This window comes from Chroicocephalus ridibundus, chromosome 3 (genome assembly GCF_963924245.1).
Source record: "Chroicocephalus ridibundus chromosome 3, bChrRid1.1, whole genome shotgun sequence".
Taxonomy (NCBI): Eukaryota; Metazoa; Chordata; class Aves; order Charadriiformes; family Laridae; genus Chroicocephalus; species Chroicocephalus ridibundus.
The window spans coordinates 28535801-28562157 of NC_086286.1; the positions used below are offsets into that span (position 1 = coordinate 28535801).

General features: G+C 47.4%; 1 protein-coding gene across 1 annotated transcript in view; it reads left to right on the forward strand.

Moving 5' to 3' along the window:
* Window positions 1-358: 358 nt before the first annotated feature.
* PKDCC (protein kinase domain containing, cytoplasmic) overlaps window positions 359-26357 on the forward strand; it is a 38055-nt gene continuing 12056 nt past the window's right edge. Inside the window, exons 1-5 of the mRNA XM_063328564.1 lie at window positions 359-1279; window positions 15244-15366; window positions 18446-18717; window positions 22553-22632; window positions 23706-23813. Of these exons, the coding sequence (XP_063184634.1) occupies window positions 614-1279; window positions 15244-15366; window positions 18446-18717; window positions 22553-22632; window positions 23706-23813 (1249 nt within the window). The 5' untranslated portion in view covers window positions 359-613. The remainder of the gene's footprint in view (window positions 1280-15243; window positions 15367-18445; window positions 18718-22552; window positions 22633-23705; window positions 23814-26357) is intronic.

Here is a 26357-nt window from a genome sequence, read left to right on the forward strand (position 1 = left end):
GGACCACAGCCACCCAGCTCCCGCTCTGCCCCAGCAGCCCCCAGCCCCGGGGACGCGGCGCCCGTCGGGGGGGGTCCGCCCGCTCCGCTCCGCCCCGCCCCGCCCCGCCCCGCCCCGCTCCTTCCCCGCCGGAGGCGGGGGGGCTCGGCCGAGCCTGGGAGATGTAGTCCCGGCTCCCGGGCTCGCCGGCGGCCGGCGGGGCTTCCGTGGGGGACTACGTTTCCCAGGCCCCCCTGCTGCTCGTCCGGGCGGCGGGAAGGGCCGGGGCTGTCAATCAGTGCGCGTCGGCGGGGGCAGCGAGCCGGGGATCCCCCCCCCTCCGCCCCCCCGCCCTCCCTCCCTCCGCGTCCCGCTAATAATAAGTGCTTCAGAGGCTTAAAAGCAGGGAGGCAAGTGTCATGCGGGCGCGCCGTAAGGGGCTGAGCTCCGGCTGAGCGCCCGGGTCCGCTCTGCCGCCGGCACAGCCCGGAGAAAAGGAGAAAAAAAAAGGGGGGGGGGGGGGAAGAAAAAAGGAGAGAAAAAAAAAAAAAAAAAGCGCCTCGGAGCTGGTTCCCGGGGAAGGGGCGAGAGGAGAGAAGCCCGAAAGGCTGGACGAGCCGGCAGCGAAGTGGCGATGAGGCGCAGGAAGACGGCGGTGGCGGCCGGCTGCTGCCTCGCCTTCCTCCTGGGCACCCTCCTCAACCTCCTCTTCGTCCCCGGCTCCGAGCACCCGCCGCCGCCCCGCGACGGGGCTCCCCCCTCCCCGCCCGGCGCCCCCCTCCGCCCGCCGGAGGAGGAGGGCGGCGGCGGCGGCAGCCGGGCTGCCCTGGCGCGGCAGATCCGCGAACGCTACGAGGAGGTGCTGCGCTACCGGCAGCACCGGGCGGCGGCGGCGGCGGGGCGGCGGCCGCTGCGGCCGCGGGAGCGGCGGCTGATGGACCTGGCGCCGCCGCGCACCTCGGCGGAGCAGCCGCGGCCGCGGGGCCGGGGGGCTGCGGCGGGGCCGTGGGCCGGCGCCTCGGCCGAGCTGTCGCTGGAGCCGCCGCTGCTGGGCTGTCGCGACATCCGCAATGTCAGCGGCGTGCAGTACTTGGGCTCCGGGTACACCAAGGCGGTCTACAAGGCGGTCCTCAACCGCACGCTGGCCGTGGCGCTGAAGGCGGTGGATTTCGGCGGGCACGACATCGCCCACTGCGTGCGGCAGTTCGCCGCCCTGGGGGACTGCTACCGCCTGGCCGCCTACAAGATCGTCAAGGAGATGATCCTGCTGCAGCGGCTGCGCCACGCCAACGTCCTGCAGGTGGGTGCGCGGGCGCTGCGCGGGCGGACGCGGAGCCCCGCGCAGCGAGGGGGGTTCCGCCGTTTGCTCGGCCTCGCCGCGGGCAGCCCGTGGGTGCTGCCGGCGGCGTGAGCGGGGAGCGGGCGGGGGGGGCCGTGCCGCGGAGCCCCCCCCCGGGGTTTACCCCCCCCGCTGCGCTCCGAGACGGAGGTCCCCGCGGGCACGGCGGCTCCGCACTCCCCCTCCCCGTCGCGGGTCGGCGGGAGGCCCGTCGATGGGCGCTTTCCGCCGGCAGCCGCGCACCATCGGCGGTGTTCACCCCCCCGCCGGGAAGGGATTCGCCCCCGCGGGGCGCGCCGGGCCCGGGGAAGGGTGCCCGATGCGGAGCAAACCCAGCCGCGTCCGGCCTTGCGGCGTGCCTTCTGATCCTCCTAAATAATAGGGAGGTGAGGAAGGAGGAGAGGGCGGAGGGGAGGACTCGGGAGGCTGAAGGGCATTCACGAAATGTCGGAAATAGAGGCCGTCTCGGGTGCAATCCCCTGGAGAGAAGGGGGCAGAGGGGACACCCCTGGCAGCCTCCGCCGCGACGGAGTCACCGGCTGGGACGAGCCGGGTGTTAGTCACTGCGCCGGCACCGCCGCACTTGCCAGAAGGGCTGCGTGGTAGGACTGTAACACATCAGCATGAATCTCAACGGGTCCATTTGGATGTAAATGCTGGTATGGAAATTCCTATTGCGTTCCGCATAGCGCGAGCTTTGCAGTAGAATAAAAAATGAACGTTGGACCAGACGGTCTCACAGTAGGTGCTTTTTGAACTGAATCGAGTAAAGGAGTTTTGTGTTTCTGCAGCAGCAGCAGCAGGAGTACCAGCTCCCCCACGAGAACTTCAGATCCCAACGATCAAAGCTCTCGAGTTTCATATACTGTTCAAAGAAAGGGCAGTCATGATTTATCCACGACAAGAAAATAGATATTTTCCTTCCTTCCTTCCTTCCTATTTCCATATTATTTCCCCAGCGGTGCCAGGTCTAACTATAATACATAAGGAGAACAACATCTAGCAAGCTACAAAGACCTGTACTCCTAGGAAGGATGTTACTTGCTCCTCTGTTGCTGTGATGAATTCTTGTTGGGAAACCCGTGCTTGGGTGCAGCCATCGTTACTGATTGAGTTGACAGCAGGAAATACACCCTGCAGTTGTAAACGCGGAGGGGATATTTTTTTTCCCCACCAGGATTGTTTTTCTTGCTCAGTGGAAGCGAGCTGGCCAGCTTGAGCTTGAAGTGGGTGGTTTTTAAAGTTGCCAGGTCATTTTGGTGGACACTGGTGTTTCTTACCCATGATACTTCTGTGTAGCTTTCCACTCCGGAAAGGTTAATTTGTAAATAGATCGTCTTCCTCACAAAATGGTAGGGGGCTGCGTTGTCTGTGAGGGGTCCCCAGCAGCCGCTGCGGTGTTTCTGCGTGTGTGGGCAGTGGGTGCCCCGGCCCAGGGCTGCCGAAGGCTGCCGGCAGCACCGCTCCCTCCGCAGCCAACCCCGGAGGAGCCGCCGGTGATTCACTCCTCCTGGGGTCAGGTGGGGTCTGGAGGGGGAGGCGGAGGCGAGACGTGGGGTGTCCCTCGGCGAGGAGGGCCGGGGGCTGGAGCGGCCGGAGGATGAGCAGCCGCTTCCACCAGCGCCGGGAGGAGCGACGCGCTCAGCCTCCGCGCCGGGAAAATGCTCTCATGGGCAAAAATCCCGCCTGTTAATTAGGGCTTCATATTTACATGCCACCCCATTTAAAAATAGATGACGCTTAAATCAGAAACATGTTTTCGGTTTCGCTGCGATTTTGTCATCGCGTTTTCTTTTGTCTGCCCTCCGCCTCCATCAGCCCCTGGCAGCGCTGGCAGCCGGAGACCGGGAGAGCCCCGAGCCCCCCGCGCATCGCCCACCTTCTTGTTTGACATATTTCATTCGAGGGACGCGCGGGGCGAGGTTCCTGCGGCGTGAGTGAGGGATAAACGTTTGACAAGACATCACCTTGAAAGGAGACTATAAAAAACCACGACCTGACAGGCTTTATCTAGGCAGGGTCGGGGCAGCCGTGTGGGCCAGGAGTGGGTCTCTGGTGCCACGCTGGAGTTGTAAAACCACCGCAGAAAACGGGCACCAGCGAGAAACGTGAAATTTATTGGTTGTGTCTCTGTTAAAATCTCAAAGGGGGACAGGATCTACCGACCTCCAGACTGATTTTTTAGGTTGTTTTAAGCGGCAGCTGGCCCAGGGCTTAGAAATCCCTGTCCAGGGTTTGTGGCCGAGGGAGAGGAAACTGGTTCAAAATCTCCTCCCCTCTTCTCTTCTGTCTTTTGAGAGGCGCTGCAGCTTCCATTGGAGTAGTAGGACCCACACTGCCCACAGATGCCACGGGCACCACGCAACATCTGGCTGGGCCAGCAAAGCCCGGGAGTTTTTCTGCCTTTCCTCCTTACCTCGTTTTTGCCCCTTACCCCCCCCCCCCCCCCCCCCCCGGCGGCTCCCGACATACCCAAATACGAGCCGGCTGCTATAAATAGCTGGAAGGACATGCCACCCTCCTGCCACCCTGCCGTGCTGGGGGAGGGCCCCGGCTCGGGGCTGGAAGGGGGGAGCCGGGCGGTTTTCGGGCGATGCTTTACCCGCCCGCGCTGCCACCTGCCAGCGCCGCCCGCCCGGCTCCCCGCAGCCGCCCTCCCGGCGCTGGGGACGAAGCGGGGCCGCTTGAGGACAGCGGTGGGGGGCTTCATCCGCCTCCCCAAGCCGCTCGGGGGGGAAGGGGAAGCGGCCCCCGCACCCGGCGACCCATCCACGCACTGTGCCGGGCCGCCGTGGGCAGGGGGGAGCGCGGCGGGGGCAGCCGGTCCTCCCTCGGCGTGCCGGGTCCGGTCCTCCCCCTGCGCCCGGTTGCCGCGGAGCGGCCCCGGCTGCTCCCCGGTCAGGGGCTATTCGGGGTGAATGCGTTCATGAGTTTTCTTTTGCTGGAAATAAAAGTTCCGTGTAGGTTCAGTTCTAGGAAAGGGGTTTTTCCTGTAAATCTCTGGCAGCTGACAGCCTGAAGTGTAGTTTGTAAGATAACAGGCTTGTTCTTTACTGTCTCAGCAGTTCCCATTCTGGCCTGTCTCTTGTCAAAATCAGCTTTTTTTTTTTTCCCCCCTCCTTGTTTTTTTGTTGTTTTTTTTTGTTAGCCATCCTTTTAAAAGACTTGATTATTGTACAATATATGATAGAGAGGGGGAAAAGAGCTCTTTCCAGAAAGTACCACTGCCTTCAGACAACATGTTGACATATCCACCGTGCCCTCCGCCTGGGGAAGGAGCCAGATGTGTCAGCTCCGGCAGATGTGGCGAATCAAGTCTATCAAAAGAAACGTGGAAAAACCGGCAAGAGGGAGAGCGGTTTCGCATTAGCCAACGCTGGGGCGAAGGCAGCTCGCCGTCGTTTTTTTATGTCCGTGCTCTGCCCATCACTGGCATGCCCGCCGGACTGCCATCGCGCCCCCGCCTCCCTCCCCCCCCGCCCTTGCCCCTGCCGCTCGCCCTGGGCTACCCGAGGCTCCCTGGGGCGGCAGCCGCTGGGAAGGGCAGGTGCAGACGGCAGTGGAAATGTATTTGCTTTGGAGTGGGGAAGAGAGGGGTAGTTCATTAAAGTTGATTTTATAATGAAGGGCACTGGGGAAAGAGGGGGAACTGGGTCACTGATTTATTGTAACAGAGGATTTAGCGGCCCGCTAATTGCTTTGCAGTCGCTCTGTGTCAAATGCGGTGCCTGATCTCTTCCTTTCCCTCCGTCCTGCGGTTTCTTTTCTTGCACAGTTCAAATGCAGCTGTCTGAATCCCCGGCTTTCCGTGCATTTTAGTGGGGAAGATGATTTAGTGTGCTTTAATTCCTCCCTGCCCGTATTTGAGGAAGAAAAGAAAATCAAACCATTTGCAGTTAATTTCAAACAATGAGCGCGATTGTAAAGACACAAAGGCAATGTTTGATTTACTGTAATAATGTAATTATAGCCCTGGAGTATCAGAATTAAGGGTGTTGCCATTCATGGGCATAAGCGGTTCTTTGGAGGAATTCTTTCTTTGCATTGCTGAAGCTGAAGAGAGAGGGGAGGGAAGGTTTGAAAGCGCAGACCTTTGGAAAACTGCAAGCTTATTTCTGTGACAGCTATTTATCAGCACTTCTAGCGTTAGTTCACAATGATTCAGCTAAGAAGGAGCTACCGCTTTCTTAAAAACAAACACAAAAGCTCGGGGAAAAGGGCTGGCTTTGTCTGAAGCCAGTGGAGGACACCAGCTGCTAACAGAACCGCTGGTTTGCCGGCTGCCCGCACAAGGCCGTTTCATTTGGCTTATTCAGCTTTAGCGTAAAGTTAAAACACACGGATGAAATACTGGGATGGCATCTGCACTAAAAAAAGTCACCATCCAAGGTATGATGTCAAAGCAGTTTTTATGTGAATTGCTTCAGTTAGCACTAGTGTATTTTTTTTTTATGGATTTAAGTGGTCATGATTACAGAGAGAATATTTATCGCTTAGAAAATTCATTGATTAGAATAGTACTGAAAGTAATACATCACTTGCTCTTGACAAGTTCAGTCGACTTAAGATGTGCTAGCCGGTCATGATATTTTTAAGTACTTATTTTTAAATGAGATTTTCTTTTCTTTACATGTGATAATTAACAGCCATTTTACGCTGATGGTTTCCCTATACATATGCATAGCCAGCAGGATAGGTCAGTTTTAATTTTAATGTGAGAATTAAAATAGTAAAGCTTTGTATACAGTTAGCTTATTCCGAGTGGAAGTAAACAGTCTTTCCAAGCCTGAAGAAAGTCAATATACAATTAATTTCCAGTGCAAAGACATTTGCATAGGGACTGTATGGACTCTTGAAGGTCTGGTATTTCCCCATCCTTCTTGCATGAATCCACTCTCGTTTTCACAGAAAGCAGGGAGGGGGAAGGGCAGATCAAGCCATGGTGGAAACAGCTACTCAGGGACCTCTTCCCTGTTGCCAGCGGGTGGGCATTGAATCCCCTTTGTGGTGGCAATGGTGCAGGATTCCCAGCAACAAGCCTTGATCTGCAGTTGGCTGGAGTGTGACCATGACAACTTTGTGGGCGGCTGGCCTGAGAAGAGTACTTCGATCGCCGGTGCAAGCTGGTGGGTGACTACATGGAGAATTTGTCGTTCTGAATTTGGGAGAACCCCAGCAGAGGTTCACAGCTCTTGGGAGCAAACCTTTCAAAACCAAGCGCCTAATGAGAATTAACCTTCCAGGCTGGGGCTGGCTGGGGTCTGACCATGCATTCCACATGCAGTTATTCGTAGGGGATTGGTGCAAATAGGAGGGGGACCTTTTAGATGGGGAATTTTTTTTCTAATGCTTTTCTGAAGTAGCTCAGTTGAGCTGTTCTTGGGTCAGGTTGGCTAAAGATGAATGAGGCCACCACACATGGTGCAAGACTAGGCTGACACCATCTGTTTAACTGGCGTTAGGATCAGAGGAACTTCAGGTCCCAGACAGATGAGCCTGCCAAATCCTGGTGAGCCGGCAGGAGAGGTTTGCACCACTTGCCGGCCACCTCCTTCCTCTGGTAAAGCTGCCACTGCCGCTGCCCAGTGAGCAGAGACGGAGCTGCGTCTTTGTTCTGGTCACTGCTTGACATTGCTGTAGATGCACCTTGCAGGAGACAGGTAGTCTAAGTCACTTGGGCATCCTTCAAAATCGTTACTGGTGGTCGATACAGGGGGTCAGCACTGGACATTTATGCGGGTGGAGAGGAAAAAGCAGGCAGTGCCACCTACTGATGGCTCGGTGGAGACAGCTCGCTGCTGCTAACAGATGTCCCCACAGCCCCAAGGAGCTTGGGGTGGAGTGGAGAAGGGCAGAGAGAGCAGACAGATGCGGTTTGGCGCGGAAAGCAGAATTACACAAAGTGCTTCTTTATTGCGAGACTGCTTCCCAAAAGGCCCAGATGTTATCCTGCACTTTTAAGAGTGAAGAAAGGATCTGTTAACAAGAACTCCAGAGCTGCTGGAAGCACAGAGCTGATACAATTGCAAACCAACTCTAATCGTTCGTGTCAGTGGAAGGCAAGCTATATGTCTTGATGCTGAAGTCGCCAAATAACGGGTTTTCCCATTGAATTGCATGGGATGGCAGAGGGCATTCAACTCACAAAGCTGTTGGCAGGAACAGTTTTCCATAAGGCATGTGCCATCACATAAGTTAACAGGGCCACATCATCTGTCCTTTTGAGAGCAGCATTCATAAAACTAATCCCAATCATTTGTTGAATGATTTCTGTGATTGCTTCTCAGTTTTATGTGCTATGTAAATCATTCCAGAAGACTCTGGTTCGAATTTGTGCCTCCTTTATGGGAGCTGATGACTTGCAACCTCATCCAGTTGCCTTCAGGGGAGCATGGCATTGCTCCTTCTGTGCAGCGGCTCGGGGAGATCACTGGTCACCACGGGATGCTGTGGGTACCGTCAAGTTCTCCCTTGCTGCTTGCCTTTTTCCGTAGGAGCGACAAGTGAGCAAGGCCTCTCCACCCTGTGAATATCCTGGCCTGGAAATTAGTTTTGACCAGGGCAGAATTGCAACAGAAAGCACGTGCTTTTTAGAGTTTCTCTTTTCACTCCCTGCCCTGTTCCCCCCCCATCCAAATGTGGAGTAGCTAGGTAAACCTCTTCTCCTTGGTATTTAGTGGTTCAAAGCTGCTTTAGGGGAGGTTTAAACTGGACATTAGGAAGCATTTTTTTACCGAGAGGGTGGTCAAATCCTGGAACAGGCTTCCTAGAGAGGTGGTTGATGCCCCAAGCCGGTCAGTGTTTAAGAGGCGTTTGGACAATGCCCTTAATAACGTGCTTTAACTTTTGGTCATCCTTGAAGTGGTCAGGCAGTTGGACTAGATGATTGTTGTAGGTCCCTTCCAACTGAAATTATCCTATCATATCCTGTCCTTTCAGTGGATGGTTTTGGCCCTTTTCTACATGCTCTGTCTTCTCGTTGCAGCCATATTTTGAGAAGAGCTGGTAGGGCTGCAGTGGTTGGCCAAGGAGGCAGGAGATGACCCCTGGAAGGGCACACCAGGGCTGGCAGAGCTCTGCCCCTCTGCGCACTCCACAGAGACAGAGAGTGTTGGTGGACTCAGGTGTGAGTTGGCCCACACTTTGAAGTGTCGCATAAACCAGCCCTGGTTTATGAAGTGTCTGTGTCAGATACACGATCTGGGGCTTTTTTAAAGGTCTTTTTCATGGCTTTTTGTGCCCACACAGTCAGCTGATAGTTCAGATTGGTGCCTTGTGGCATCTAACTCCCATTGCAATTTTTCATTTCTGTGACGGCCATGAAAAACTTGACAAGAACTAGTTCTCACAGGCACCATGCTAATACTAATATTGACTCTAGGCTGATTTTAAAGGAGTTGTTATTTTTTGTCACACTCGGCTGAACCACTCGGTTTAGGTAGTAGACACCAAACATGGATGTTTTATATTGGTTTAGGCCAAATTTGGAGCAGCATAGTTTGGAAAGAGTTGCTTTTTGCTTCGACTACGTAGCTGCAGATAGACTCCAGGCTTATTTTAAAGCTCTTCATGATAAAGTACACAGTGATATGGCTCGGATACCTAAGAAAGAAGAATTATACAGATGAATGCAAGTCAAGCTTTTCCAAACATGCGATGCACAGAGGTTATTTGATAGTTTTGTAGTGCAAAAATCATGTCATGACGAAGGGTTAATCTGGTGGTGCTGTGGGACTGAATGCAGTCCTGTGGATGGAGGTCAGGGGAGCTTCTGGTCTGGCTATTTACAAGATAATGAACTGTGCCTGCAACTGATATCGGCCAGCTTCCATTGAAATCGTGGTTGTATGAGTGATCTATTTGTCTTCACTGGGAGGCTTTACAAGAGTAGGCTGCTTGTGTGACTAAATATTTGCAGGGCTGGGCCTTGAGCTTGTGCAGTGCAATGCAAATTCAAAGTGCTGTAAATGTTTTTAGTAGAAGAATTTTCCACTTCAGAGTGTAAGGAAAGCAGGGAGAGTAAAAGGGAGATAACGTTGCTAAACCATAAGATTATAGCCAACGTAATATGTGTCAGAACAGCAGGTATATATGGATATATACACACACGCACACATATATATAAAATATATGGAGATATCTGTGTACCTCTGTGGATATACCGACAGATATGGTTAGATACACATATGCGTGCGTTTCTGAATAATACATTGCAATTTTTCTATTAATGACCTTCCATGTTTAGTAACAGTGCCAGGTATGAGATTCTTGTACCTTCTAGCTCTTCTGGAGTTTAGTGCTAATCATAATAATGCATTCATAAATAAAAGCCTGGGCAGAGCTGTGAATTTAGAGCCTAACATTTGAATTACCCACTGCTTGCTGTCAGTTCCCGCGTCCAGCAGCAGAGGAAATCCTGCCTTACAGCTTTCAGCACACAGTTTTGGTCCCACTCTTGAAAGGTTCGGCGCGGTGCTGGGGACGCCCTGTATGAAAGTCTTTTTCCCATGAAGCTCAGCGCTTGGCAGGGCTTGGTTGCTAGATCTCAATGAGGAAAACCAATTCATTCCTCATGCGTCATCTCTATACATCCTGTAGCAGGAAGGCTGACATTGGATCAATCTTTATTTAGTTTAGGCCTTTCGGGGAACCCATCCTTTTTCCAGGGAGATGAATGTTACAGGTCTGCAGATGCTTTTGGGCTGAGTAGGTGTGGCAATATATAAAAATATTTTAATGTATTTATATATATATTAAAAATATTAACATATAGATACGAATATTGTGTGTATATGTTATATACAGAAACATACATATACACATATATACATCATATATACACAAATATATAAATATATATGTGCTTGTGTATATGTTTACCTATGTAAATACCATCAGCAGTGAAGGGAAATATTTAAAACCCGAGGAATGACTAGATATCTTGGAGTGACATAAACATCTCACATCATGTATCGGTAAATCATAGTTGTATCAGACAGTGGTGTGCGTTCCTGCTCTTGCAGGGGTTGTCCCAGTGCTCCAGGAATGAAAGGGGAATCCAAGGATAGGTTGTATTAAAAATGCTACGCTCACGTTGATAGCAATAAAGTGGAAGAGCTTCTAAATTGTGCTGTTGTGGTTTTGACATGTAGCACCTCAAACAAACGGCTCATCAAATGGCTACCAATGTCAGTGGGAGCTTTTTATTTCCCCTGGGCACCAAGTCGCTACAAAATACAGGCTCGACACAGCCATGCTTGATTAAGTAACCCTGTGTCCATGTATTTTTTGAAAATAAAGGCTGTGGCAAGTGTTGACTGCTGTTGCTCTTCATAAAAGTGAGATTTTTTAAAAATTGCACTTTTCTATTGTGGGGAGCACTTATGCCTTACTATAGTCAGTTTGGGCAAGTCCAAATTAGAAGAGAACTAGGTTTCTAGAAACTACTTCTGGTGTGATGCGGTTGAGCCTGTCACTTGTATTACAGCTGGTAATAGCGTTCTCGAAGTTCCTGGGAAATCTCACGTTCATTAAAGGAAAAAGGGGGAAGTTTCCAGCTTTTGTGGTTGTAGAGGAAACCTAAAGATTGTGACCGTTTAGGGCTAAAAACTAGCAAGGCAAAGAAAAAGATTCACAACACGTTGTAATTTTTATGGAAAAGGCGTGATCTGTAGGGGACAGTTTTGCCCTGCAGTAGCCAAGGCAGTGATTCTGCCGCAGCCCGGCACAGCCCTGCTCGGGGAAGGTGGCCAGTCCAACCCTTCCCGACTGAGCCACTTCTATAAACAAAATGCAGCACTTCGGCGGAGGTTCTGGCTTGACGTTTATTTTTCTGAAAATCCGTCTAGGGTGCCTCCGCCAAAGCAGGAGGGCCCGCTGTTTGCACAGCCTTACCCTGCTGATGACAGCTTAATAAGATCCTTTATTTTGTGTTTTTATTCAGTAAGCTTGTCGGCTTTTGTGTAGGGGCTGACCTCCGCTTTCGCCTTCCCCCCCCAGCCCCAGCTCCTCTGAAAGGGGCACCTCCGTCCCCATCATTTGTAGTAAAAGGGAATTGTAAAGGGAGGTGAACGGACCGGCTTTAGGGACATGGGCTCCTACAAAGAGGAGGATATATAACTTTCTCAGGGGCTGACCCTGGATGCCCAGCGTGCCTAAAAACTTACCCGAGTCAGTGGGAGTTTGGGGTGCCTAAGGACTAACACGGGACCGAGCCTTTGTGACTGAGAAAATCCAAACAGCGAGGGAAGGATGCGGGGAAACTTGAAATGAATTACGGCACACAATGTGAGAACAGGTCAACATTTCGTATCCGGCACCCGTTTTTTCTAAACAGACAGAAAGGCATCCCGATATTGTGACTGTTTGCTATTAGGTACTACACAATATCGGGGTTGCGTTTAAATGCAGTGACTGGAGATAGCAAAAAGATGTGGAATTGTGTTTCTTTCCATTCATTTAATTGGAACCATGCTGAAAAGGCGTATGAAAACCATCACTCTGGAATATATCTAAAGTGTAGCTTTCCGACACTGAGAATGATGTCCAGCCTAATAGAATTGCAGATAGAGGAGATATTTTGGCTCATCTTTTGCTTCCAGCTATATTCAGTTTCCCCGTGTGGTTATTTTTCGTGTTATTGTATGCATCCAGCTATCTGTTTCTTACTTCACCGTCTGGGAATACAAACCATTTTGTCTCATTTCAGACCTTAAAATGGATCGGACAAAAACGAACAGGAACGGGGGAGAGAAAAAAAAAAAAAAAAGTATTTTGGGCAGTACCTCTGTACTTGTTGTTTCTGTGTCTTAGTAAGTCGGCTTCTTAAACGAAAGGCCCGAGAATTACCGTCTTGGAATATTTTGCGTCTATATATACTCTGTATTTTGTAACATCTGTATGCTGGGTGGTGGTTCATCAGGAGGGGATGAATGTAACCATTTTAGATGCTTAACTGGCTGTTGGGACTTGCCCAGTTTGTAATCATGGTAATTGCACACACAAATATGGCCATGTAATTACATGTGCATTTTTGCATTTAGTTTCAGGAGTTCATTTAGAAAAGTATAAATGCGGCCCAATAAATCCTTTATATCTCAGACTTCTGTGCTTTTATAACTCTATGTAATTATGTAATAACACTGCATCTGGAGAGCTTTCACTTAAGTAAAAGCAATAAAGAGCTCAGGTTAGATTATATATTCTTTGAGTTTGACCTACACTAACTTGCTCAGTACTGTGTTTTTCAGCTTGTAAGATGGATTAAATTCAGCAGTACTCATGTAAGAAAATTTTCTTGTGAGAATAAAGAGCAATTTCATATGAAACCAAAACTGGATCAGGTCATTTAAGCTTCCACAGTGGCTGAAGTGAATAAATGTGTATTGATACACTAAAATATACACTGAATACTCAGATACTCGGGCAGTGAAGAGTTTTTGCCAAGGTACAAATTGGATACTAAAATGAAAGAATTACTTATGAGCGAAGTTCCAGCTCTCTGAGAACAAAACTAAATCATTATTATTACTATTGGCATTCATGGTTTGAGATAAAATAGACACAAATAGATATCGTAACTCATTTCTACTTATGTGTTCATACGCGCATAAATAGACAATAAGACTAATTTCTCAGTATTTTGTGTGCACAGATCCGTATGTGTTATGTTTTTATAATCAAATGAATATATAATTGTTGTTTGTCTTCTGTATTTCTGTTCCTGGAATGGTTTTCACAAACGTTGAGGATGTCTAATGAAGACTGATTATCTTTTTTTTGTATTCGGTGTTACTGTGACCCGACAGTTACTGTGATACTGCCATTTCCCAGACTGGATTGCTCTCTGATTTCCCATATGGTTTTTTCCCCAATGGATAGTATTACTGTGCTAAAGACAAGAGCTGAACTCTGCAGATGATGAAGAAACAGATGTTAGATTTTGACACTCGGAAGTGAGGGTTTTCAAACCTCCCGAGCTTCATCCTGCCTTCTGAGTCTGCCCCTGCGCAAGAGAGATGTGAAACACCTAGTAAGGACTGCAGAATCCAGCTTGTCTCTGAGGAAAGTTATATATCGTATTAAATATTTTAATTTCATTTCATTTTTTGTTAGTTCGGAAGGCTTAAACAGAATTGTGCTGATGTGATCCTCTAAGATAGTTTGCAGCACACAAAGATTTAACTCCTGTCAACAAGCTGCACAAAAATGGTGTCACGGATGACAAGGAACAAAACCAAGTCCGGTGTGAATCTAGATTAAAAAATGATTGCTGTTGCAATCTTTTTTGTGGTTGTGGCGGAAAAGAGAACGGTCCCTTTTCCTATTACGAATGTTCATATTGACATCTATCACAAATTCTTTGTTGTGCATCGATGCCAAAATCTTTTCGGCGTGTTTTAAAATAAAATCTTCTAGCTCTTTTTGTGTTTAGGTTAATGTCCGTGTTTAAGCAGCTGTTTTGAAATACAGCGCCGTTTTTACACCAAGAAGAAAAATTGTGTACTTCTTTTACATTTTTTGGCACCCTTTTTTCGTTTGGATGCAGCCAGCTACAGTCAGAGCCGACAGAACGGTCCGTAACAAATCCCGTGTTTGCTGACTTTTAGCCTGGTCTTTGCTTTTCTTGTGACCCGGAGGGTCACAAGCCGTAAGAACATGCTGGAGACTCGAATACGCTCACAGGGGATGGTTGTGCTCAGCCTGGCACCGCTCCCTCCGGTGATGGCGAGGGCTGGTCTGGCTCCCTGCTCTCCTGCCGCATTGGGGTCGGTCCCCGTTCCGGGCTGCGTGAGCCCGGCTTCTTCTGCAGGGCCGTATCTGAGTCCCCTCAGCTCAGAGGACAATCTCATCATCTTCCCTGAGCTTTTTTTAAAAAAAGTCACATTACTCGGGAGAAGGCAGCAGAGGAATAGCAGCAGGGCGGTTTTTTTTAATGCCGCGTTTTCACGCAGACCCTTTTACTGCATGGTTTATTTGGCTGGGGGCAGAGATTACATTTAATTTTATTTCATGTGCATGCTGTTCTGGCTGGAAAGTTGCAATCAGATCCTTATCACAAGCTCATTTAACTGCCTCTCTGCCAGGGCTTGGCAGGGAGTTTGTAAAAGCCTGTCCCCCAGTCCTGACAGACATTGTCCCACTCCATATAAAGCAAGACATCTCTCCTCCACAGTCTCTAAATATTCTTCTTGTGCAATTATTTGTGCAAGTGAAAATTAATCATTCAAATGTCCTTGGAAAGCAAATACAAGAAGGAGCTGGAGCATAGCCGAAATTGCCATTTAAATGCTTTTAAATTGAAGAAGCTACTGGCAGATAATGTTTTGGAGTATTTGCCCCTCTTTAACGACACTGCACACGGAAGTCCATCAAGTATAGCAAGAGGCAATGTCTGGCTGGGAAAAGAAGTTTTGGCATTGCAGTTGCTTTTCGAGCTACCGTGTCATTGAACTGCACATTGCCACTCAATGTACAAACAGTAGTCCTATGGGAAATGTCATTAAAAGCTATTTTGTGATGTCTTTTAAGCAGAAAATGAGTCTTATTTAGGCAGGTATTGCATAGCCTAAACTTATTTTCCTCAGATAGATTCCTTTTCTATGTTCCTGGATATTTTGATTATGTTTTTTTCTTAAACATTCATTGAGATAAGTTCTTGTACAGAGGGATACGCAGGGGGCACATCACTGGCCTTGTGCTGTATGGTGCCCACGAGAGGCTCTGCGAGCTAACTGGGGAGTGTTCCTCAAATGAGAGGACACAAAAGCTATTGGGGGTGGGATGGGGGTTGACTTCAAGGCAATACAGTGTGTAGAGCTCAGAGCCTTGTAAGAAACGCTTACTTTGCACCTCATCCAGGGAGAAATGTAGAAGCACGCCGAGATACCTTACGCTAATATTGCCTGGTTGTGATTTTTTTTCAGCTCTATGGCTATTGCTACCAAGATAGCAACGACATCCCAGACACGCTGACGACCATCACTGAACTAGGCTCGCCTTTGGAGATGATCCAGCTTTTACAGACTTCCTGGGAAGACAGATTTCGAGTGAGTAACAACTGTTTTAGAAGGACCTTTGAGAGAGCGATGAATTCAAAAGAACATCAAGCCTGAAGCAGGGGTTATGTACTATGCAGTGCAATTCATGTTTATTAAATGTTTACTTTGCATCTTGGTTTAGAAACAACATTTAGCACTCCCCTTCTGCAGAGTTTAAGATATTGTGCTGTTTTGTATGTCAATGTTATCTAGTTATATGCTTTTTACATGATATCTTCAAACATTTCTTACTTGTTAAAGCTCAAGGCCCAGGATTTTTTGGCGTTGAGCATTGTGCTCCGCAACTGGGATTTAAACAATAGAAGGATGTTACATTTCTTTGCTGATCCTTATCATAGGTCGGTTTTAGAGTTGTTTTCTACTGCTTCCTGCTCTGTTCGTTTTTTACTGGGGGAAGAGTGAAATAAATGTACACAAATCTCAAACCCGGGTTGTCCACCGCGTTGGCAGTTTACCAGGAGCACGAAGGTCACACTTAATTTGTCCAGAATGAAGCCAGACTGCAGCAATGCTTTGATCAAGACACCGCTGTCTCGCTCAGCTCAGTATATGTTGGGACGTGTCATCAGCTGAGGTTAACTCACTCCTAAGACATTGCTAGGCAGCAGCGGTCTTCATCTAACCCGCTTTGGATTGCACAGCTACACCTCTACCAGAAAATTCAACATGCGCCCAACTGATCTCGGAGACGAAGCGGCAAGGTGCTGCCCACATCCGTACGGTTGAATTCTCGCACTCTCTGAAGGCCGGGTGGCTGCACGCAGGGTGCCGGTTGGAAGTGGTCGCTGGGTCGTGCTTCCTTCTGGATCATGCCTGGGGACGGTGCTGGAGAGCAGCCTTGGTCCCAGTTGGACTCAGGCCAGAGACCATGCGAGCAAGTGTACGTGTGGGATTAAGTTTCTGTGCCCAGGAATGTTCCCTGGCAGAGTTTATTTTACTTCTATAGATGGAGCAAGTGTGTTCCCTGCCCTAAGCTTCAGCTGCCTTGTCCTGAAAGGAGTGCGCTCGTGATAAGTGGTAGAGGTGCTCGTCACAGCTCCTGAAACACGGGACCTGTCTTTGGCTTATCTCATCCCAGGAATGCACATAATGGACTGTAGCGGCAACTGTGTATGAAGTAAATGACCAAGAGATGTGTTAGATTATGGGTAATAAACAGGGATGTTTCCGTCCAGCATGGATATTTCTGAGCAAGCAATTGCAAAGGGAGATGAAGGAGAATTAGATGAAGGTGCTGAGCTGATTCACAGAGGTGGAATTACAGATGAAACATTCCTGTGCCCACCGTAATGACGTCGGAGATAATGTTGTGCTCATTAGCTTGTCTAGGACGCAACTAACGCAGGGACGGCGGAGGAAATAAAATCACGTCTTCTTGATAGGTGAGACTTGTTTGTGGTCCAGTCCTGAAAACGACTGTCTAAATATATGACCTTATTCCTACAAATAATAATTTCCTTGTGTTGACGACTCAGCAGTAAGCTTGCTCCCCAGATCTACACTCAGCAGAATGGCGTGATACAGAGCAAAGCCTTTGTCTGTGTGCTTAAAGCTTGTCGTAGTGGGGCATTTGCAGTGCCTGGCAGCAGGTACGCAGGGCAGCAGCCCATCGGGGTTGGTCACAGAGGTTCCCAGTGCGGGAGCAGGGGCGTCTTGGCGTTTGAGAAACGGCAATAATTCCAGATGGCAACCTATGTTTTTATCCAAGCTAAATTCTGGGTTCGTTGGCATTTGAAGATACGCATATTATGGGTTAGTTTGGGTGGGATGTGCCTTTTATATACAGCGTGTTGCGGGATGGCACATACATGAGTCCTGTGTCCTTCCAGAGGAAGAAAAGGATGGTCAGGTCTGGCATCTCATAACCAGGCATGAGTTCATCTACACCTGCAGGCATCTGCATGTGAACTGTGGTATCCTGTTAAGTAGGATGAAAATGTTCTAGCCTGGTCAAGCAGGAAAACGATTACAGAAGTGTACGGTAGTCCTAATGTCCCACAGGCAAAGGGTCTGTGAGGGATAACTTCAAACGTGCTCAGCTTTCTGATGAAGGATGTGTTTCGGTGCTCCCCTGGGTATACCATTTATGCCCTGGGACTGAATTTGGATTTGACTACTTCAATGCACGTGGCCTTAACAGTGTATTTTAACCAAAACCAAAGACTATATGTAAACAATAAAAAGCTTGCTAGACTGAATAAGACCTGTTGTTAATTTAACACATAGAATAAAAATTCCAGTATTTAACTGTGTTCATATTAATGCTACATTTACATTAATACGTTACATAGTGGACTCTAAAGGGATGCAAGAATTGAAACCAGTACTTTGGTAAGGGGGCTGAGTTCAACATTCGTCGGGTTTGCTGTCTAGTAATACTTACTCAAGTTCCTAACCTGCAATCAAAAAGTGCAGCGTCAGCACAGAGCTCCCACCCCAACCTCCAAGTGGCAGATGTGGGTCCACCAAGGTCGATGGACATATACCTGTACCCTGAGGCACAACAAAGAGTTACAGAGGAATTGTGGAGCTCCTCTTTCTGGGAATTTGCTTCCTTCTCCCCCGGAAAAAGGCAAACATAAGAGGAACCAGTGGAAAAAAAAATTATAAAAGCAGTCAAAAGGCAGGATCAGTATGGAGGCAACACAGACACCGTCTGCAGTTGGAGCTCCAGGCGTGGGGCGGTCCGGCCAAAACTTCCCAGATCTGGAGTTTGTAAAAGAGCAGCATCAGGCTGCGTGGTCAAGGCCTGTGCGTAATGTGTTATTAAAAGTTAATGCTTTTATTTCTATTAAAAGTAAGAATAGCAACAATGAGCCTTGCGTCAAGAATACTGTGGGAAAGCACTGGTAAAGAAGCTTATTTTTGTTTCAAGTCTCTAAGGGTTTTACAATCAACTATGTTAATCCTATGAAAAATACCTTAGTTGCAGGATTCAGTTCTGAGGATAAGTTATAACGCTTACATTAAGTCATATATTTATGAACATATCTTCAGCTAAAGTGGTTTTCTTTATGTACTTTGTACTGAGAAAATAACGCAAGGTACCCACGTTTTTGCATTTCAGATATGTCTCAGCTTAGTTCGGCTTCTGCATTATTTGGCTCACTCTCCTCTGGGCTCCGTGACATTACTGGATTTTCGCCCTCGGCAGTTCGTGATCGTGGATGGGGAACTGAAGGTGACGGATCTGGACGATGCCAGCATCGAGGAGAGCTCTTGCACCAGTAACAGCGACTGCTTCATGGAATTCCCCGCGAGAAACTTCACCCTGCCCTGTTCGGTTGAGGGACGGTGTCAGAATATGAATGAGAAGAGGAATCTCTACAACGCCTACAGGTACGTGGTGAAAGTGAATTAAGAGCGAGCAAAAAGTCTCCAGCATTCTCTAGTTATTCACATCAACGAGTACGTATTGTCTCAGAACCGTTACCCAAGAGTAAGTGAAGCCATGAATAATTGTTTTGTTTGTGAAAATACGTAGCATTTATAGCTTTGGAAATGTTCTGCATGCTTTGAGTGTGATTCACCGCTGTCGGTCTAATTTTACGTTGGGTTCATTCCACTGAATTCTTCACCCAAGCAGAGATTTTCATACGAGTGGAATAACGGTGCCTGTGGAGGTGGGGGCCCATTAGGTCTGCGCTGAGATGATTCAGGGGCCACAACAGAGCCCCCTCAATCACTGACCATCTGGGGCGTAATGCCAAACCTGTGGAAGCAAGGGGTGCTCCTTTTCACCCCCCTCCCCTCCCAGCCCCTCGTCTCTGCGTGGCCAGGCACTGGGGGACTGGCTCCTGGGTCTCTTCTCCCAAGTAACAGGCGACAGGACAAGAGGAGAGGGTCTCAAGTTGCGCCAGGGGAGGTTTAGATTGGATATTAGGAAAAATTCCTTCACTGAAAGGGTTATCAAGCATTGGAACAGGCTGCCCAGGGAAGTGGTTGACTCACCATCCCTGGAGGTATTTAAAAGATGTGTAGATGTAGTGCTGAGGGACATGATTTGGTGGTGGGCTTGGCAGCGTTAGGTTAATGGTTGGACTCGATGGCTTTAAAGGCACCTTCCAACCTAGACGATCCTGTGATTCTGTGGTGCTGCTCCCGCTCCCAGCAGCGCAGTGCCCATGACAGGGGACACGTAGGTGACGGGTCACACCAGACCAGTCGGCCACGTTGAAGAAAGCATTCGGCCAACACATCCGTCTTCCAAATTTGATTTTAAAGGTTTCTCCGTATTTACAGCGCAGTCCTTCTGGGCAATGGGTTTGTGTTGTGGTCTCGGCTCTCCCCTGTCGGCCACTGCTTCCCTCAGAGGGCTGGGCCCGGGATGCTGGGGAGCCATGTCGCTGCTTTCCGGGGAGCCGGTAGCCGATGCTCAGTGCCGTGTCCTGCCACCACCGCTCCTGCTGACGGGCACTGCTGGGGCAGGCGGCCGCCTTGTCTGGTGCAGATAGGAGGATGGAGGATCTCAAAGCAATGCCATCATGGTGTGCTCATTTCTCAGACTTCCCTTTCAAGTATCGTGCCATTCACTGCCTGCCAGACCACAGCGAGGAGAGGCCGCTCCAAAGAGAGTCTTCTGCTTTGGTCCCAGGGCGCTCACCAGCATGTGTGTTGCATTAGCTGACCACACTGAAATGGGCTGCACCACATGACAGCCATGTGCAGTTGCGCAGCGCAGTTTTCAGTCTGTCCTGCAGAATTTTCCGTTTCCATTTGCTTGGCTTAAAGATCTTGCTTAGCTTGCTAGCTTTTGGTTAAGACAGTTTGTACTGGTCCGGCTAAGAAACCTTTAGCAGGCACCCATCCGTCTGGGTCGTAAGCGGGGGGACGCGCCTGCGGTGCGGTGGGCTCGCGGCAGGTGGCTGGTCTTGGCTGAAGGAAGGGGTCGTCTTCTCCGATTACAGTTCTCAGGATCGCTTTTGAAGCACGCCCCAGTGTTTTCAGCCCCTGCTTGCGCTTAATTCGGTGGAGACAGCGGGTTTTTGTCCAACGGCAGATCCACGCTAGGGTGGGCCGCGACCGCCTCTGCTAGGGCATTAGCGACAGGCTCTGTGCGCTTGTCTTGGAAAGCTAAATCTTCAGGTTGTTAGGTACAGGCTAATTTCATATTTTCGTGATGCACTCTGTGGCTGTGGGGTTAGGGGTTGCCCTCAGGACGGGGTTGCTGGTGCTGTTAGGTAGAAGTCAAAAGCAGCGATATGTCAAACAGCACATAAACCCCTTGCAGTTTTAAAATATAGCAGGCCCTAGCCTTGAACGCGTAATTAGCCTATCTAGCTGGTTTCTTTATGAGGTAAATAATTAAAGGAGAGAAAACATTTTCAAAAAAACTCCACTGCGCAGGAACTGGCCCATCTTGACTTTCACGTGGTTACCTTCTGTCGCAAATGTGGCTCTACGGGTTTTCCTCCAAATGTTTGGAGGAACAATTTGCAAAGCACTGGACAGCTTTAAAAGTAGGGATAATTAATATTTTGAATTATTAACCAATGGCTCAGATGAATTCTCCGTCATTGACAATTCTTAAATTAAGATCAGATCGTTCTCAAAAAGAAAAAAGAAAGGAAAAAGAGGCTGTAGGAACAAATGTAAAAGGATCTGACAATCTGCGTTATGCAGATCACAAGGGATGCCACTGGCCCTGGAATCGATGAATAACAAATGTTCCTGCAATTAAGTTGTGCAGGCGCCAGTGTCTCTACATGTCAGAATTTCGCATGTGGGTGTTTGCATTAGAGCAAGTCGTATATTTATATAGCCACGGAAAAACAATAACCTCCGTGACTCGTGTCCGTCCAGCGTTTAGCAAAGTAAATGACAGCTGCCAAATTTTTGCGAAGGACTATTCGCAATCAGCCGGACTCTGCTGATGGATAATCTCTAAACCAAAAAAGTGAGGTAAAGTTTACCAGACAAATTATTCATTACAAATGTTATGCTGCTCTTTAGGTTTCTGTATGTGTTTATGTTAGCTGTTTCATACGCATCGCTGAGAAAACCTACCTGGGGATAATCCCGCTTAATCAATATATTTAAATGTATTAATAATACAAAAATGGCATTTATATTATTCATTATATCTTTAAATAATAATTATAATATTTAGAAGGGATGAAAAAGGGAGTTAAAATCTCAAGGACGTATTCATTGTGCAAGTGGAATATGTCAGCTCAATAATACCTGTGTCTATCATCAATTTTTGCTGTTGGTAACATCATTTTTTAATTTGTGCTTATGTAAGACATCTGCTAGTCTCCCTCCTGAGTATGAGTCCCTGGAGGTTTCTATTTGACAATGTGGTCTCTGTATATGAAAAAAAACATCTACTTCGCAGGTTAGATGTAAAGCAGGGCAATTTCCCAGTTATATTCCTGTTCTGCTCGTTGCCTAATATTTATGTCTGATAGTTCTATTTGTGTTGTCAGATCCTAAACTGTCCATCTCTATCTTAGGTTGCTATGACACTGACTTTGCAATGGGTAGTAATATTGGCAGAGTAATAGAAATTTCAAGGAAAAATGTGAAAATTAAATATACGTCAAGTGATGGTAAAGGCATGTTGTTTTTTCTTTTGTAATTAAAAATGTTAAAATGAAGGATATACATCCGTCAATGAATACGTACATGAATGCATCTTGAATTCAGATAAATGGTGAGAGCAAAGAAGACATTCTGAATTGCGGTGGCACTAAAACAATAGAAGAAGGCTTTCTCCTCGCAATTCATTTGAAAATCTAAGAAAACTGTAGAAAAAAAAGAATAGTCAATTATTTGAAATGAGCAGAAATTTGATTTATGCGCTCTCAAGGTTTCAAAAAAACCCCAAGACTTCTGGAGTTGATGGCATCCTTTTGGTTTATTAAAGTACAGACAGCTTTGCAAATAATCACAATCCACGGGGCTTCATAGCAAATTTCTGTATTAATGGAACATTTACACATAGTTACAAGGCAGCATTGTATGTAACAGCATGGTCTAGGTATGCCAGACAGCTGTGTGAATAGTCTCAGCTATATATTTATTTGACTATAGAATATAAGTATATTTCCTGAATAGGTCAGTGGCTTATAAGCAATAGGAATTTTATTCCTTAAGTCGTTCAGTAGTTAACAGACATTTTTAAACTTTTTTTTTTTTTAATTTTTCAATATGGGTTACTTTTCTGTTGCAGGTTTTTTTTTACGTACCTTCTTCCACACAGTGCTCCATCCTCACTGAGACCGTTACTGGATAAGATAGTCAATGCAACAGGTAATCGCAATAAACATGACAATGCCAAATACATCCTTTTTTAGTGTGACTATCACATTTGGGATGTGGGGGATGCTGCTTTTATGTTCAGTATGATAGAACCAGATTGTTTTTCTATCCAGGATGAGATTTCCCCCATACAGAGAAAGCAGGAGTGGCCCCGTATACCAGAGAAATCCCATTTTGAGATTTTATCTAGGCTTCACAGAGGTATTTATTTCCTCCTGACATCTTAGCACTGGGGTGAACTGCATCCGAATGCAATTCCTTGTGGGATCTGGAGGAACCTGTGTCTCTTGTCGAGGGGAATTTTAAGGATCAAAAAAAGGATACTTCCCCATTGCCAATGGTAGCAGTGGTGCTTTTATACCTCAGAAGCCAGAGGCAAGAGACATTACCAAAGATCATAGAATCATAGGATGGTTTGGGTTGGAAGGGACCTTAAAGACCATCTAGTTCTGACCCCCTGCCCTGGGCAGGGACACCTCCCACCAGACCAGGCTGCTCAAAGCCCCATCCAGCCTGGCCTTGAACACTTCCAGGGATGGGGCATCCACAGCTTCTCTGGGCAACCTGTTCCAGTGCCTCACCACCCTCACAGTCAAGAATTTTTCCTAATCTTTGCTAATTACCAAGGTAGTGCCTTTGGGACAAGAGCAGTTGCATGTGCCTGTAAATCTGATTTGAGGGGTTTTGGTGCATTGTTTTAGGGTTTTTTTATACCTTGTACTGTGTGCATTCAATGGGGAAGTTAATGATGCCGGGCTATAGCTAATTAACAAGCAAAGTCTATATTGGCTAAAGCTCATCGCTTGTGGGGAGCTCACCGCCGTGTTTTCTGCCCGCAGGCCTGGGGTTCCCAGCTGGACGAGGCAGCCTTTGCCACGCCTGGCTGGTGCCAGGTATCAAACCCAGTTTGTAGTAACTGGGGGATTTCACGTCCACATCACGCCGCCGCCATAGAGCAGGGCGCCGCTGGGCTCTGACGCTTAGGGCTTTATTCGAGTGCGACCTCATTTTGTCCTGTGCAGGTTTGTCCGCATCTAACTCATTCTTTTTCTGTGCTTTTAAAGGAGAACTTCACTGGGGAATAGATGAGACGGCTGCTCAGCTGGAGAGAGTTTTGGATCTGTATAAGAGTGGAGAGTACCTGCAGAATACGACCCGGATGCCAAAAACTGGTAAAGTGTTTTTTCTCGAAACTTAAAATTAGAGACTTTTGTCTTTATTTTGAGGTTCGAAAGGGCAAATGTGGAGAAAACGGGCCTCAGTGGCCCTTGAAATCATGCACATGATAATCTGTTGTCTGCTTTGTGCTTGCTGGGTGCCTTCTGAAGCCCTTCTCATGAAATGAGGTAGCTGCACATCCACAGGCCTGAGCAGGCTGTAATAGGGGTAAGGAAATCCAGGGGAGAGCCTTGCTCTCCATAGCAGATCTGCAGAATTTTTCATCTCATCCACACACTCCTCTGCTGCTGGTGTATCAGAACCTGCCCAAACATGAGTCGAGGGGAATGGAATCAAGATGCCGTAACCCTCCGTGGTGTTCCTGGGACTTACAGGAATTTCTTGCTGCGTAAGCACTTGTAGATTGGAACACTAAAATTTTTTGCTTGCTTTGCAAGAGGAAGATAAGCTGTTCCTCAGCTGTCTGGTAGCAATAGAATGAAAAAGGAACCAAAAAAAAAAAAAGGACAGGATGAAAACGAAGCTGTATAATAGTAGCTTTTTCATAGAATGTCTGCAGCACCACAGGTATGCAAAATAACTATTCAAGCAGCTATGATACAGAGGGATGCATATTCTTCCCGGAAGGATAGCTTGTGGAATTACACACGTCAAAGAAGATTATGTATGATGGAAATGACTGTTAAGCCTAACAATTGGAAAAGCTGTTTTGCAAATTATTTTTGTGTACGTACAATATTCATGTCAAACTGTCAACATAATTGACTGCAAGTTGATAGGAAAATTATGGCTTTGCTGCAAAAGCTCAGTAAAGAGGGAAAGATGGGTTCTAAATGAAGATGAATGTTGGCACAGGGGGTTTGAAAAGTTCAGTGAAGCATTTGCTCTCTGAAAGAGACACAGGAGCCGAATTCATTCCTGTCGTAGCGCTGTTAACCTCAAAGGGCCATGACACCAGGGATGAATTTGACCCACTTATCAGAATAATTCAATATTTATTTTGTTGTAAAATTGGCAGGAAAATTGTTGCAGGTGTTCATTTAACTTTCTAATTTTCAGCTTTTCATCACAATCTGTGCTGAGTGATGCCTGTCAACACAGCAAAATTATTTTCAGCAGCACAATCAATAGTACAAACACGTCCTTTGTTGAAGAAGTGCCAGGAGGGCTGAAGTTTTTCTGTGATGCTGGTTGATTCCAGATTTAACTGCCATATCAGGACAAGATGAAGTTTTGAATTTTAGAGGGCTGTCATGTTTATGAAGAACCTCAGGGAGAGAAGCTTAGGACAGCGCTAGCAAATGTAACGCTGCAGGTTTCTACCAATGTGGAGCTGAGCTCCATGTATGTGTGGCTACTGTAATAATTACACATTTTTGTGTTAGTTTAATTCCGTAGAGTCCTGGATAATATAATGCAGCATCCACTACCCATGTTTATGGTTAGTAACGACCTTCTGTCCAAGGAGCCCTTTTTATTTGTAGGACACTGCTCATGGACTTAGGCACTCTACAGCATGAGCAAAGATGTAGAAAAGTCATAGATGCTTTGTGTAACATATTTGGCCAGTCTACATTGTAAAGGCCGTGAGTGTAATATTGAATTCCTTGATAGGAAAATGTTCTCAACCAATGGCAAGCCTGAGGAGTCAGATATCTTAGTGGAAATTACGCTTAGATGAGATGTGTTTTCAGACTTAGCTGCCATGCCTTTAAGATGTGCAGGCCTGTTTCTTGTTTGTTCTAAAGCTACTTTAACCAAACAGAAAAGGGGTTGTAATTTATTTCTATTTTAAGGCTCCCTTTCCTTGCCAGAAAAGTATGAAGAAGTTATATTGTGAGGGTGAAAATACGCCTACCTACTCATTCGTATCACTTTTATTCTGAACACATGCCTTCTTCAACCAGTATTTGACTGGTGACACCATGCTAGAATTAATCTTTAATATTCTCAGTCCAGAGATTATGGAATTAGAAATTATTAATTAGAAATGATCCAGAGATTATGGAATGAGCAGTTCCTCTGTGGCATGGTGAAGGTGCAGGAGAAGGTGACAGTGGTGCTGGAAAGGACTTGGTGTCCAAGGGCTCAACCTCTTCCTGCTGGCAGGATGTTCCCAGCTGAGCTGGCATCTTGACTGCTGAAACCATGGGTGAACAGCTGAGCAGATGGAGTAATTTGGACACTCTGTTACTCTCTGAAGGCAAAGAAAAAAAATTTTTAAAAGTTGTGGAATTTTTTTTTAAACCTTTTCTGCCTTGCTCTGCAGCATAATGAAAGTTCAAGGAGGGTGTTTTCCAAGCCAGTGCTAGGTTAAGATAAAACTAGAGGTGATGGTGTGGTTCTCAGGCCAGATCGGAGTTAATCAGAGCTTTGCATTCATACGCCAGTGTGACAAGATTGAGCAGGCACAAGTTTGCATCAGTTTTGCTCCAGATGATGGAAATCTCACAAGGTGACTTGTCTCCCAGGACTTTCGCTCTCTCAAATGGTAGGAATGGTAAGAATTAATAATGCCAGTCTCCTCTGGCATCTAA